At 42.5% G+C, this 15,189-nt stretch overlaps 1 protein-coding gene across 1 annotated transcript in view; it reads right to left on the bottom strand.

The window, feature by feature from the left end:
* col4a4 (collagen, type IV, alpha 4) overlaps positions 1-15,189 on the bottom strand; it is a 48,505-nt gene that overhangs the window by 3,339 nt on the left and 29,977 nt on the right. The window contains exons 29-44 of the mRNA XM_026191958.1: positions 14,855-15,016; positions 14,534-14,701; positions 14,185-14,328; positions 13,830-13,937; positions 13,198-13,376; positions 12,345-12,408; positions 12,186-12,260; positions 11,960-12,067; positions 11,770-11,877; positions 8,730-8,801; positions 5,801-5,929; positions 5,584-5,691; positions 5,130-5,285; positions 2,536-2,781; positions 2,205-2,321; positions 1,678-1,863 (exon numbers count right to left, since the gene is read on the bottom strand). Coding sequence (XP_026047743.1) covers positions 1,678-1,863; positions 2,205-2,321; positions 2,536-2,781; positions 5,130-5,285; positions 5,584-5,691; positions 5,801-5,929; positions 8,730-8,801; positions 11,770-11,877; positions 11,960-12,067; positions 12,186-12,260; positions 12,345-12,408; positions 13,198-13,376; positions 13,830-13,937; positions 14,185-14,328; positions 14,534-14,701; positions 14,855-15,016 — 2,130 coding nt within the window. The remainder of the gene's footprint in view (positions 1-1,677; positions 1,864-2,204; positions 2,322-2,535; positions 2,782-5,129; positions 5,286-5,583; positions 5,692-5,800; positions 5,930-8,729; positions 8,802-11,769; positions 11,878-11,959; positions 12,068-12,185; positions 12,261-12,344; positions 12,409-13,197; positions 13,377-13,829; positions 13,938-14,184; positions 14,329-14,533; positions 14,702-14,854; positions 15,017-15,189) is intronic.

Raw genomic sequence — 15,189 nt, 5'->3', positions numbered from 1 at the left:
CTCCCTCATGTTGTGTGTTATTCTCCCCATGGTTCCTGGTTTACTTTATGTTTAGCTTTCCCAGTTTAGTTTAGTACTGTTTTTGTGTTCCACTTTTTGCCAGCATTAAAGCTGTGTTTTTGAGTTTATCCCCGTGTCTGTGAGTCTGCATCTTGGGTCCTTCTCCTGCCTGCCACACAACGTATCATGACACTGTTATCACTTCCAGCATAAATGAAGACAGAAAACTAAACAGCAGTGACGTTTGTAGGGTTACTGAAGTTGGGCTAGCTGGTATATAATGATGTGCTACGTGACCGCTAGCGACACAGCTATGTTAGCATAATATAAACAAGCTAACTTTTTTTCCACTCGATAAAAGTTAACGTGAGTGTTCTCGGTGGTCAGGAACAAATGTAATCGCATGGCAGGATGCTGTAAAAGGACCAAACTTCAGCCAGGAGAACAACTGAGATAATCCATCCACAATACGAGGTTAGTCATTCATATACTGCTGCATGGGCTGGGCTGTAGTTACATCCTAAGGTTTTAAAAACTGAGCTTAAATAAATGATTAGCGGTAATAAAAGCCGAGGGAGGTCAACAGGGATCACTGACTGTTTTAGGAGCTTTTTGAGATTAAATAGAAGAAAATGCAAAACATTAAACATGTTAACAACACAAAAGCCATATTAAACGCAGACTACTTTAGACCCGGAAGTAGGATTCGTCACATCATCACTTAACGACCGGATTGTGAGCGTCCAGCTATCAGGTAATCAAGAGGAGAAAGAAAAAAAAAAAAAAAAAAAAAAAAGGTAATCAAGAGGAGATTCTGGCCGATCGCTGAACCTCAGATTCTGGAGAACTGATATAGATCAGAGGGGTTCTTTGAGCCATCCCACATCAGTGTCGTGGACTTGGCTTTAACAAGCAGATTATGAAGAATAGGAACCTCAGAGAGCCTCAGGGGAAGGAGACCCAGGGCAGATCCAGTATACCTCTGAGACCACAGACATCTTTGGGAGATGGTGGTTGATCTGAACAAGGAGACCTCTGACTGTTGTTGACATTTGACCTTCACAAAACTTTCAGCCGTTTGTTGGCAGGTATATCTATTGTGGAGATTATCACAGTGTAGATAAGTGGAATTACTGGAATTCTTAGCTAACGATATCTATAACATGAGTTAGCATGGGATTTGTTAGCATGTGGTTAAAGTGTGTGTGGATGATATAGATGTTAGGCATGTAAAGCTATAGCTTTGTAATTCTATATATCCCATTAGACCTCGAAACACATGATCTTCAAGAACAAACTAAAGGACAAAACTTAGAGGAGAAAGCTCTGCACTATCTTTCTGCCCGACGAAGGAGATGTTGATGTCCCAACATGTGACAACAAAACACCCACTTAAACTCTTTTTTTGGAAGTTGTTTCACACTTATTTTTAAATCTTAATAAACCAATGTGATCCTAGAAACAAATTAATTCCAAACTAATGCAACATATTTGGTTCAAATGGCCTCGATAAAGTTAAGCTGGTGTTCATTCCCTTATCCTGGTCTAATGAGATGTTTGAGGAGAAACTGTTTACTGGGCCAAAGGTGAGTCACAAGAAAGTAACGCCTGGGAACATCCTGCACTGAGCGGTTCTGGAATAAGAGTTTGCTGTGGGATTTATAAATATGTACTTACCCAAGTCCTGAGTGTGTGCCCGCTCCTGGCCTTCCAGATACAGCAGACTGAATCCTTCCCACAGGGTGTTCATGTTGCCTGGACACCTGGGAGTGTTTGCACTTTGACTGTGCATCACCAACAAGCCCAAGTTCAGTTCTTTGGTTGGTCCGTGAGAACCCTTTTCACCTTCTGGACCACGGTTACCTACGACCCAAAGACCATAACAGTAAGTGATGTTACAAACGCCCGTGTCCACACTTTGGCTTTTGCTTAGTTGAGCCTATCTAGAAGCTACAACAGCTCTGTGGTGTTGTTGGCAGTCAAAGCAGATTTGAGCTGGTCTTGTTGGTTATGACAGTCCCAGTCCGAGTAGGTTCTCAGTCATCCAGGTGATGGCAGTTTAAGGAGCTTGGAAAGAAAGCGACTGGCCTTCTTTAACACAGCCCCAGTTCCTGAATCATGTTGTTCTTGGTTTTAGACCAGCAAAGGTTCCTTAAACTGCTTCAGTAGAAATGTGGTAAAAGTCAGACAGGGAGAGGTCTCACCTTTCTGTCCCACTACTCCACTCTCTCCTGGCAGGCCTGGCTCTCCTTTGTCTCCTTTTAGACCAGGGGCTCCATCGCAGCCTTTACATCCCTGAGGTCCATAATCTCCCTTATCACCTGAAACAGGTCATCAAGCATCACAACAGTCAGCTACACTGACATTAGATCTGATGTTAATTTGACATCAGAAGGTTTTATTTTGAAACCTCACCTCCAGGAAGCTAGTCTTTATAATGATTACTTTTTGGGATGACTACAGTCAAATCTAACAATCAGAGGTTTTTGTAAGATAAGATTCTGATATGATTATGAGAGTTCTGCCCTTTCTCACCTTTAGGACCACATGGGCCTTGTTCTCCATTCAGGCCAGGATGTCCAAATTGACCAGTTGAGCCAGTTTCTCCAGGAGGACCCTTTGGAGGTGATATGAGTTCAGGATCTAAGGTGTCACCCTTTTCCCCTTTTGGTCCATGATCTCCAGGAGATCCAGGAAGTCCTGGAGATCCACAGTGACCAGGAACACCCTTACAACCTCGAGGGCCAGGTATTCCCAACAAACCACTATCGCCTCTCATACCTGATCACACAAATTCACAGACGTGTTATCTAAGTGAGCATGACATAAAAAATACACAACAGCTCTGTAGTACCCAGTGTGTTTCCATCCAAAAGTTTCTATCTGTTGACATTCAGTTTTTTCAGCCCTCAGAATTACCACAATGACCCTTTACCTTCATGTGGGGAGCACAAAAACCGAGCTATGCATTAATCTCTGTGTAATGACACCTCTTCACTCAGAGCTGCACGTGGATGTTTAAGCCACTGTTGTCTGTTCAGTCTTTCAAGTTCTTTCGTAATATGATGCTGTGTTTTGGATTTCAGTTTAAACTTGTAGCTTGACCGCGGGCCACGATTTTTTAGGGATGTCATCACTTCTGGTAAGAAATCCATTTTAAAATTATTTTATTTTATTTTAGTTTAAAGGACCATTACCTTAAAATTATGTTTGTCTCTGTCACGGCTGCACAGCAGTCGTGTGGTGAATTGAGAAAAGGATCCAAGATGCAGGCACTGACTGGGGTGCGAGTGAAAATTTATTTGCAGAGGTGATAAAGTGACAAAACAGGAAGAGCAGAGCGGGGAGTAAACAAACCTAAACTGGGAAAACTAAAGAACAAAACTTAAACCAGACACTCACGGGAGGAGGAGCGAAATGCACAAAGAGAGATGGCAGAGAGACGCAGAATGAATACCAGGTAACAGAATAATGCAGACTGACATGGAGTTAAACAGACGACGCGACAGAGAGCACAGGAAAACACAGGGCTTAAATACACGGGGATTAATCAGGGAATGGGCCACAGGAGGGAGACACAGCTGGGAGCAATAAGGCTAACGAGACAGGGGAGAGGTAAAACTGAACACACTGACATGAGACATGAACTTTCAGAATAAAACAGGAAACTAACAGACACAGAGAACCAGACCGGACACTGAACTTGACAGGCAGACTCATGAGCAGACACAATAACACCATGGACAGACAGAGGGAACACAGAGAAGTGGAAGCAGGCAGGCAAAGAACAGAAACCTAACAAATGGCAAAATCACAACAGAATACACACTCTGAATGAACAAAAGCATAAGGAACACAAAACACTGAGTCCTCAGACTCAGGACCATGACAGTCTCAAACACAAGAACTATTCTAAATAACAACAGTTGTGTTGTAAAGATTCAAATAACGGTAACAGTATAACTGCCTTCTTTGTCATGGTCCTGGGTGCTTTGGCCCACCTTTTGGGCTTAATGTTTTTTGAGTTATGTGTTAGTTGTCTGTTATTTAGTATCAAGTTTATCTTTGTATTTGTTATTATGTTTAGTTAGATTTGAGTCCATGTTGACTGGTCGAGGTGTCTCGTCTCCTTCCTGTTTACATGTTTCCCTCCCTGTGGTTGGTTCCATGTCTCCCGTGTCTGCATGCTTGTATGTTTCTCCAGCCTGTCATGTCTAGCTCGTGTTGCCACAGTCTACATCTCACTATGTTTCCTGTTTTATTTTGACAGTCCGCGTTCCATGTTCAGTGTGTTTATTTTTGCTTCCCCTGTGTCGTCCTGTTCATTTGTGTCAGCTGTGTTTCCCATGCGTTTCCACTTCCCTTGTTACTCATCTGTGTATTTAAGTCCTCTGTCTCCATCTGTTCACTGTTGAGTTCTCTGTTTCACGTTCATGGTTCGTGTCGTCAGCACTTTCAGGTTTCATTTTTTAGTTTTTCCCAGTTTAGGTTTTGTTAGTTCTTGTTCTGTTAATGTTGTTGCTTATTTTCTTTATTGTGGCAGTTTCATCGGCCACGTCCTGTGCGTTCTGCTTTTGTGTTCACATCCCACCGGCTACCCGGCCGTAACATTCTTGGCCAAACACGATGAAGTTAGAAAGCTACATTCAGAGTTTAGGTCCTTTTCTTGGTTCTTTGTTGTAGTTTTTAAGCACAAACTGAAAAAGAGGATAAAATGCATCCACTGGTGGTTTTCTCAGCATCACAGTGTTTTAAAGTTTGAATAAAGTCTGAATTTATCATTTCAGCAGAAATGCAACACTCAGAATTTTGTTGTTGAAGGACTGACAAAAGATGACTTACAGCTCCACACCAACGAGTAGAAATGCTATGATCTCCACAAACAGTTATCAGTTGTCCCTTTGTAACCCAACCATCATCTGTCATCTAATGAAGATCACTTTTAGTTGTTTTTTTCAGTAATAGGGTCAATCAAGATATTCACTTAATAATATACCAGCTAATGTATTGCCACACCGCACACGTTCATGTAACCCACAACTGAGATCTGTCAGGTTGTCAAGTGAATTGTGACCAACAGAATAAGTGTCAGCATCATTTTTGTTGTGTTGTTTTTGTTGGACTCTAACCTTTCTGTCCTGGGTATCCAGTGCAACCTTGTGTTCCTATATGTCCTGGGCATCCTCTTGGTCCCTTTGGCCCTTGGAATCCCACGTTACCATTGTCCCCAATATCCCCACGAATTGGAGGGTTTTGACCAGGATCCCCGATCTCACCAAGACTCCCTGAAACATCAGTCCCGTGTCAGAGGTCATCCAGCATGATCTGTCACTTAAATTTAAATAAAACTGAATATTAACTAGGGCTAAGAAGCATTTTAGCCACTGAATGAGTATAATTTCATAAACTAGAAGATGTTACCTTTCAAATCTCTTACATGCATTTAGGCCGTATAAATCTTCTGTTACAAAATGCCAAAAACATGAAAATTGCTGGATAATCGTGAACCTTTCTATAACCTATTAAGAAATGTTTAGGTTATAATGACATGGCTGATTTTAAAAAGTTAGTCTCAAGTCTGACCTGGCTCTCCATCTTGGCCTGGACAGCCAGGATCTCCACAGGGCCCTTTGATAGGAGTTTTGCAGTCTGGTCCAAGTTTACCTGGAGGTCCACATTTACCTGGAGGCCCTACAATAGCACAGAGAGGCGTATAACTGACCAAGAATAAAGGATAAGGTAGGATTTTTAGATTTACATATTCAGCAATTCAGCAAGAGATCATCATATTGGTACAGACCTTTGGTTCCGACGGGGCCTTTGTATCCTGGTGGTCCAGGTTGAGATGTGCCGCAAAGACCTTGATGCCCTGGAGGACCTTTATCTCCTGGTGGACCCAAGGAACCTTCAACACCTGGAAAGCCCCGACCTGAAAAAACAGACCAAATGAAAATGTGTTATAGAATTTATAGAAAGTAATTTTAAGATCTATGAGGAGAATTAATGTCTCATAATCATTAGTAAGTTCACAATAACAACAGCTATATTCTGCTCTGCAGGTGGACCTTTGGTCAAGATCTCTAAAACAAAATCTGTACCTTTCTGAACTAAACCCAGTCAGAATTTTGAACCCCAACTCTGCCAGGATAAGTTCATTTTTTTACACAACTTTATAGATTTAATCTAATAATATACCAGACGACATTACAACAACACGAACATGCAGAACTTTTCTTAGTGTTCTTAGAAATGTGAAGCGAGAGGCTCCAGTGGCCATCATTGATCCAGAGCCCAGAGCAGGAAACACTGAAGGAAACGTGAAACTGTTGGCTAAGAATAAACAGATTTGGTGAAATTATAATTCACATTGACAGCAGCGACACCTGGTTGCCTGAACCAGAACTTACCAACAATAATATGTAATCGTGTGTAACTTTGCCAAAACAATGTAGTTTTCTCTGGCCCCCTCCCCAATCAGACCAGGAGTGACATGTTTAGCCGCATGTTCTCCTTAAATTGCTGGCTGTCTGAGTGGTGTCCCAGAAACGATGTGGGCTTCATAGATAATTGGCAAACCTTCTGGAGGAAACCTGGTCTTGTTAGGAGAGACGGCATCCATCCCACTTTGGATGGAGCAGCTCTCATTTCTAGAAATATGGACAAATTTATTAAACCCCCCAAAATATGACTATCCAGAGTTGGGACCAGGAAGCAGAGTCGCAGTCTTACACGCCTCTCTGCAGCTTCTCTCCTCCTGCTACCCCCCCAAAAACCCATCTCCATAGAGACTGTGTCAGCTTCCAAACAGACAAAAAACAAACTAAAAACCAGCAACAAACAACTTAAACATAAACAATTACAAAGAAAGAACAATACAGTATCCACATCTGAACCAAAGAGTAACACAGTGAAAATATTAAACATTAGGTCTCTCTTTTCTAAATCCGTATCAGAAAACTATTTAATAATTGATCAAGATATTGACTTAGAAGAGCTAGCAGAGAACTGGTTACTACGGGAGGAAAATGTTACTTTAAATGAGAATAATAATAATAATAATGAGAATAATAACTGTTAAAATGCTCAACGGACCTGCCCAAGAGGAGAAGTGGCAGCAATCTTGCTCTCCAGTTTATTAACCTCCTAGTACCTGGCATCCACATATGTGGACATCACACGTAGGGTTGACTCTTAGCCTTGGTTACCCTAGCTGGAGACCAGTTTTATCCTTTGTTATCTATCATTCACCTGGGCCTTACTCAGAGTTTCTGTTGAATGCGACGCTCAGCTCAGGTAAAATAAATATTGTGGGTGATTTTAACACCCATGTAAATGTTGAAAACGACCACCTCAACAACATTTTTTATTCAGCTTGACCCAGCTGTCTTTGAATGGATCTCTAATTATAGGCTGATCTGTGATCATCTGCAGAGGAATGCTTTCATTTATGGGGGTGGGGGGTACGGGGACCATTTTAGGGAAAAAACAAAGTAATGTCACATACTGCATTATTGCATTGTAAAGAAAAATGTTCTGTGTAAAATGTTAATATATTACTTTGTTGGAGTATGAAACACACCAGTTAGTTAAATTGCAGGAATGTCTGGATTCTTCCTCTGGATGGCATTACCTCGGCCTCCAGTAACGCTGTGAGGAACCTTGGAGTCATTTTTGACCAGGACATGTCCTTCAACGCACATATTAAACAAATATGTAAGACTGCTTTCTTCCATTTGTGCAACATCTCTAAAGTTAGAAATATCCTGTCTCAGAGTGACGCTGAAAAACTAGTTCATGCATTTATTACTTCCAGGCTGGACGACTGTAATTCATTATTATCAGGATGTCCAAAAAACTCGCTGAAAAGCCTTCAGCTGATCCAAAATGCTGCAGCAAGAGTCCTGACAGGGACTAGAAAGAGAGAGCAGATTTCTCCTGTTTTGGCTTCCTGTTAAATCCAGAATTCAAAATCCTGCTCCTCACATACAAGGTCTTAAATAATCAGGTCACATCTTATCTTAATGACCTTGTAGTACCATATCACCCTATTAGAGCTCTTCGCTCTCGCTCTGCAGGCCTACTTGTTGTTCCTAGAGTATTTAAAAGTAGAATGGGAGGCAGAGCCTTCAGTTTTCAGGCCCCTCTTCTGTGGAACCAGCTTCCAGTTTGGATTCAGGAGACAGAAACTATCTCTACTTTCAAGATTAGGCTTCAAACTTTCCTTTTTGCTAAAGCATATAGTTAGGGCTGGACCAGGTGACCCTGAATCCTCCCTTAGTTATGCTGCAATAGACGTAGGCTGCCGGGGATTCCCATGATGCATTGAGTTTTTCCTTTCCAGTCACCTTTCTCACTCACTATGTATTAACAGACCTCTCTGCACTGAATCATATCTGTTATTAACCTCTGTCTCTCTTCCACAGCATGTCTTTATCCTGTCTTCCTTCTCGCACCTGAGCCTGGTTCTGCCGGAGGTTTCTTCCTGTTAAAAGGGAGTTTTTCCTTCCCACTGTTGCCAAAGTGCTGCTCATAGGGGGTCATATGATTGTTGGGTTTTTCTCTGTATGTGTTATTGTAGGGTCGACATTACTAATTACTACCTTAATATAAAGACCTTGAGGCGACTGTTGTTGTGATTTGGCGCTATATAAATAAAATTGAATTGGTGTGTGTGTGTGTGTGTGTGTGTGTGTGTGTGTGTGTGTGTGTGTGTGTGTGTGTGTGTGTACCTCTGGTCCCAGTGGCCCCCTTCTCTCCTTTCAGTCCGTCCAGTCCATGAAGTCCCAGCGGTCCAGGAGGACCTGGCACAACAAAACCAAACCATCTCACACACTGTTTCTGCAGATCTGAGGGACCCACAATGTCTGTGGATATTTCTTTTTGTTTCCTCTTTTTTTGCTACAGTCAGTACTAGAGATGGACCGATCCGATATTACGTATCGGTATCGGTCCGATACTGACCTAAATTACTGGATCGGATATCGGAGAAAAATAAAAAATGTAATCCGATCCATTAAATATCACGAAAGCACCTCACAAAACTTGCCACACGCCCTAACTCGCCTCAGAACGTTAGCACGTCGGAGCAGTGTGCATCACGTGATAGAGCGGCTGTGGCATGCGGGACCTGTCGGTGGTCTGGATAGCATTTGGAGCTTCGCTAGCAACCCGGCATTTCATCTCCGACAAAGTTATCCCCGAGAGAAGTAAAGCAAGTGTGTAAGTCCATCTCTGAATGTTTGTAAAGCATTCCTGCGTTAAGCTTAACAAGCGACTGCCTCTCCTGCTGCTACTTCAATCATGAAACTGCTTAACGATCAGCTGATCGGCTTTTCTGTCGCGAGTCCGTCTCTCTAGTTTGCTTTTGGCCCACTTTGCACCAGAAAGAGGAAACCAGCGGCTGAACAACAGCAGCACGTTTAAGCTTGATCAGCTGTTGTTACAATTTATTTAATATTACTTTCTACTCGAGGATCTTTTTCTACGTAGCTGACGCTGGTAACTGTGCAGGGGCGGATCTAGCAAAGTTTAGCCAGGGGGGCCGATAGGGCGTTAACAGGGAAAAGGGGGCACAAAGACATACTTTTCTTTCTTATTCTCATTTAAAATGTCGAGCTTTTAATAAATAATTATCTGACACCCAAAGTTTTAATTTGATGTAAAATGAATAGAAGTCAATTACTGTATATAGTAACTATTAAGTCTAATATATATACCCTAGTAAGCTATAGTACTTTTTCCTTTGGGAAGGTACCATCTGTGCAGTCTGCAATTTTGTTGAAGAAAGATGTTGAATCTATTTAATATTTCTTGAAAAATAATTGATTTCTGTGCATTTTTTTTTTTCACACTGCATCAAATTAAGGTTGATTACGTTGATTAAGCATCATGAGGTGGAGCGTGAGGGGTGGTTCCCTATTTTTTATTTATTTATTTTTGTTGTTGCTGGGAGTTGGAACCCTATTAGTTAGGTTGCTTAATATTTATGCTAAGTACTCTTTAAAATACCAGAATAGGGAGGATGGTGTAGGTCTAAGTTTATTAGATTGATCAGTGTTGCTGAACTATGAAACATTTTTTTTGCATACAGGTATAACAGAATAGCTTTAGTGTAGTTGTTGTTTTAAACTTGAGTATGAACTTATACAAAATGCAGCAAGATATTTAAAAAACAGTTTTGTTGATTAAAAAACACTATATCGGATTCATATCGGTATCGGCAGATATCCAAATTTATGATATCGGTATCGGTATCGGACATAAAAAAGTGGTATCGTGCCATCTCTAGTCAGTACAATTCGTGCAAAACTCTCTAAAATGCTGTATCTAAATTCATTGTTCTTGTGTTTTTAAAATACCTGTAGCACATTTAGAAACAAAAATGTTCTTTCTTTGCTGTTAGAAAAAGCCCGCCTAACAACCTACAGAGCCTCGTGAAACTAGCCTGATACTTATTTTTCTGCTGCAGAGGAACAGCTCGTTGGAGTTTCTATAGTGAAGAGCTGAAGGTGGCTGGAGTTTGGTGACTTCATGCTCCACATGCCTTAACCTCCTAGGACCTGGCGTCCACATATGTGGACATCACACTTTGGCTTATTTACACCAAAATATTCAATTTTGGTGTAAATAAGTTCAGATCTAACAGCTGAACACACCCGTGGTCTTTCTACAATAGACATCAAATATTGTCCCACATCTGTAGCAGAAGGTCCCATGTTGGTGGCTTGCAGGTTGTTTTGCTTTCACTCTTCTGTCCAGTTCATCCCAAACCAGCTCGATAAAACAGCCCCAGACCGTCACTCTTCCTCCTCCATGCTCCATGCTACACACTGGTACCATCCTTTCACCTACTCGACAGCGTACAAAGATCCTGCGTGATGAACCAAAGATTTCATATTTGATTCATCAGTCCATAAAACCTTCTTCCAGCCTTCAGTAGTCTAATCGTGGCCCAGACAGCCTCTTTGTCTCATTCTGACGTCTGGCTTTCTTTCTGGAGCTCGTCCCGTCAAACCTGCAGCTCGAAGTCTTCTCTTCACAGCTGAAACTGAGACTTGCTCACTACGACCACTATTTAGCTTCTTGAAGCTGTTGTCCTGTGAGCCGCCGTCACACAGCTGTTAAGTCTCAGAAACGTGTGTCTGATTCATTCGTGTCTGTGGGTCTGCAGACCTCTTCCTGTCAGTTTGTTTCTGAGCCTTTGATGCTGAAGGAAACTGGACTTGCTGACACCTTGACTTTCTTTGCAGTCTCTCTGTAGGACAGACCTGCATTTCTATGATGGTCTGTCTCTCTTGTTAATTTCCTTTTTCTCACCGTTTTTGTAGCATCACACTACTTTCTGCAGTACAGTACTGTTCAGCTGATGCTGACGAGTGAATGCTACCACAGTGTGTCCAGCACTGCTTTATGCAGACAGAGGGGGCTGTAGCTGGAGTTAGTTGGTAGCATCAGCTTTCAAGACTTGATCAACCTCCATAATTCTGAAATGTACATCATTTTTCAGCTTTGGGTAACCTTCGTTTTTTTTTAACCTCTGGCAGTTCACCACTTTTCCCTTCGTACCATTTCAAGCTAAAGCTAAAGCTAAAGCTGAAGAAAGACTTGATTTACAGCTGAAATTTGATCTGAACAGTCTCTATCTCGACCTCTGAAGCGCCGAATCAGCAACCTGACGCATGTTAAAAAAACTAAAGGCTCCAGATTAACCGTCCTTTAATCCTCGTTACTTGAAATTGTAAAGTAACTGACTTTAAAGTAGGTTCTAACCTTTGAGTCCTCGGTAGCCTTCGTGTCCTGGAGGACCATCACCCCCACTTTTACCTTCAATACCTGGAGTACCTGGTTGACCCCTGGGACCTGGGGGCCCAATCACACCTGACAGAGAAAACAGTTTTAATAAGGTCATGGATAACCAATGAGTTATACACTCTTTATCACTGAAAATACATCTATGTACCTCCAGGACCGATGTTTCCATGGTGTCCTTTCTCTCCTTTGGATCCTTTCTCTCCTGGAGCCCCAGTAAAACCCAACCCTCCCGGATCTCCAGGAGATCCAGGAGGTCCTGAGAGGAAGAGAAACAGGAATTAACACCTGATTCATTCTCCTGTTTTTTCCTTACTCTGGTTACTTTTAACTCAAACATCAAACTTCACGCTGCACAGCCAGAAACAGATCATCACCTAGGTGCCCCTTGTCTCCACGAGGCCCCCTTTCTCCATTTGGACCAGGGCAACCAACAGACTCCCCTTTATTACCTGAAACACAAGCACACTCTTCACTACAGCCTGCACAACAAAGGAACACATGAAAAACATTACCATGACTGGGTGACCTTGTACCTTTGGGACCTTTACATCCTGGGGGACCAGGCTCACCAGGTTTCCCTGAGCATCCTTTGTCACCCTGCAATCGCAAAATTAACAGATCAATATTTCCTGCAACTCTTTCTGAACATTTTTTGAGCAAATCAAAGTCTTAAACTGAAAAGCTTACTGTGCACCACTTCAAGGACCACTTCAAGGCAAAGAGTGCTCTTTTTGCTAATTTCCCAAGTATTTATTGTAAACTAAATGGCCTTTTCAGTCATTTGCTACCCCAAACAATAGAGTTTAACTATAAAGTTATTTGCTGGAATGTTAGCAGTAATGTAGGCACTGTACTGGACCACAGGAGGAGAACCGAGGCCTGAGGTAAAGCTTTTGATTTACCAGATTTATCTTCACCTATGATTGTGAGCAGCTCAGAAACATAAATACGTAAACATAAAAAATCATTTAAAAACAGTTTCCTCCTGGCTGGGCTTGAATATCCTGAGTCGCAGCTGAGAGCATCCAAACATTCTGATTCTTTCATACAGAAGAAAAAGTTGCTGTAGTTGACTTTTTATCCATGTTATTATCCTCTTAGGTGACCCTGGTTGGCCCAGATGGCAGCATGGCTTGGGCCCTAAATCATCAATGTATACGAGAAACATCTGGATATCTGGTTCTTTAATAAAAAGGCGAAGGTACAAACAGCCTAAGGATGTTAACCATGACTCCCGAGGTGCAAGTACACAGCAAGTCTGATGAATGACTACAAAATGCTTTCACATGCACCACAAATGGCGATCGAGATAAAGGGCAGCTTCTGCAACTTTCTTCATCAAGCTTTTAATTTGGGTCAGTCGAGTGATGTCTTCAGCTGCCTTACTGGATCTCCAACGCTTCCGGGAAAGCCACAGTATCCTTCAAACCCCTTCAGTCCCGGGAGTCCCGCAGGCCCCTGTTTGCCACAGGGTCCAGGGGGCCCGGGGGGTCCTACAATGCCCGGGGGTCCGTCGCACCCTGGATGCCCTGGCTTGCCTGCTGCTCCCTGCATACCTTTGCTTCCTGTAGTGAAAAAAAATGTTGGAAATCAGAAAGTTCAGTGCGGACAAAGTCGATCTGTCACACAGAACCTCCAAAGCATCGTGGGAAATGAAGATTCCACGCTCTTTATTGAGATAAGTAAAGAATTAACCGATACCCAACGTGTTTTGGTTTCTGTCCATAATTTCCTCCTTCATAACAACTGCACTAAGAGTTCTTTATTAACTGGACCTCTGGACTGTTTGAGCTGACGGAGCCTTTTGGGGGATTTTTTAAATCCAATTATCCGACCAATAATATGGCTGTTGTGCACTTAATTGTACTAACCGACCATCCAAGAAGTCTGAGCTCCAGTTTTGGTGAGTGGCATCTATGTCTAACTCTAAGTCTTTCAGGTGACCTTCCACTTTCTGATCAATTAGTGCTTAATCCAGGCCACGATACTGCCGCTTGGCAACAAAGTATCATTCTGACCTCGAGGTCCAGTAAATCCAACAGTGGAGGGATGTCCTGGGTCTCCTGTCTTTCCTTTAATGCGGATGTAGTTAGTTGGTCCCGGAGGGCCTGTTGGACCTTGAAAGCCTGCAGGGGACACGCGGGAAATGTTTTAAAAAGGTGAGCTCGAATTAGCTGGATCGTCAACATCCATGTTTCCTCATAAATGACAGGAAGTCTCACTTAATGCATGTTTACAGTAATAGCAGTAATCTTTAGGAACACAGTAACAGTGCTGTGGTAGAATTGTGGCAATTGGTTGTAATGTTACTGTAAAGATATGTGGTAATGGTACTGCAGTAGCATTGTAGTGTATCACTCTGTATCAGTCTACCCTTCTGTCCTTTTGGCCCTTCGATTCCTTGACCACCATCTCGTCCGTTGAACCCTCTCTCTCCAGTCATGCCTGGATCTCCGGGGACACCAGGCTCTCCAGGGTTCCCAGGCACCCCCTCCCAGCCCCGGGGTCCAGTCAGACCTTAAACATGTCAAAATTTGTCTCGTGATCATGTTTTATTCAATAAGACTTGGAACTAGAGCCTGAGGCCATAAGCATAATATTTAGTGAGGTCATAGATCAAATGAGCAGGATCTTTACGATCTTTTTAAACCTGTGATGAAATCGTACATGTATAAAACAAGTGTCTTAATCAGTCTGTGGTTAGGATATATGTACGACTCACCTTTTGGACCACCAGTGCCCTGAAGTCCCGAGCTTCCATTGAGTCCAGGGGGGCCCTGACAACCAGGCTTTCCACGGACACCTGGAAGTCCTGATGCACCCACAGAGCCTTTGCGGCCAATTCCTTCAGAACCAACGCTGCCGATCTCCCCTTTATCCCCAAAAATACCTGAAAGTGATGACATCATAGTCAGAACTTACTGGAACTACTGTGATAAAAAACGTTTGTCAAAGATAAAAAGCAAAATAACCAAAGAAACTAAAGTTAAGTGAAACCTAATAACATTAAAAGCTGCCGGGTGAATAAAGTGAGCTTGTTTACCTTGGGCTCCAATAGATCCCGGAAAGCCCGACTGGCCCATGGTACCAGGTTTTCCTGGATCACATCGGTTCGATGTGGGTCCTGAGCAGCCAGTTATACCGGGGGCTCCATCATCTCCTTTCTGACCCTTTGCTCCACGACATCCATGGAGACCACCGATGCCTGTACAAAAACAAGAAAAGATTCAAGTGTCCTTTCTTTAACTCAGCATCATCCACCAGTTGTAATTTGGGTTTTGCAAACAGCTGAAGAGTTTATACAAATGGCTGGATGCTAACTGAACCTTAACCAAAATGCACTGGTGAGCTAAAAATGCTGTTATCAAGACTGGTGCT

Source organism: Astatotilapia calliptera, chromosome 14, assembly GCF_900246225.1.
Source record: "Astatotilapia calliptera chromosome 14, fAstCal1.2, whole genome shotgun sequence".
Taxonomy (NCBI): domain Eukaryota; kingdom Metazoa; phylum Chordata; class Actinopteri; order Cichliformes; family Cichlidae; genus Astatotilapia; species Astatotilapia calliptera.
This window is presented reverse-complemented; position numbering and strand designations above follow the sequence as displayed.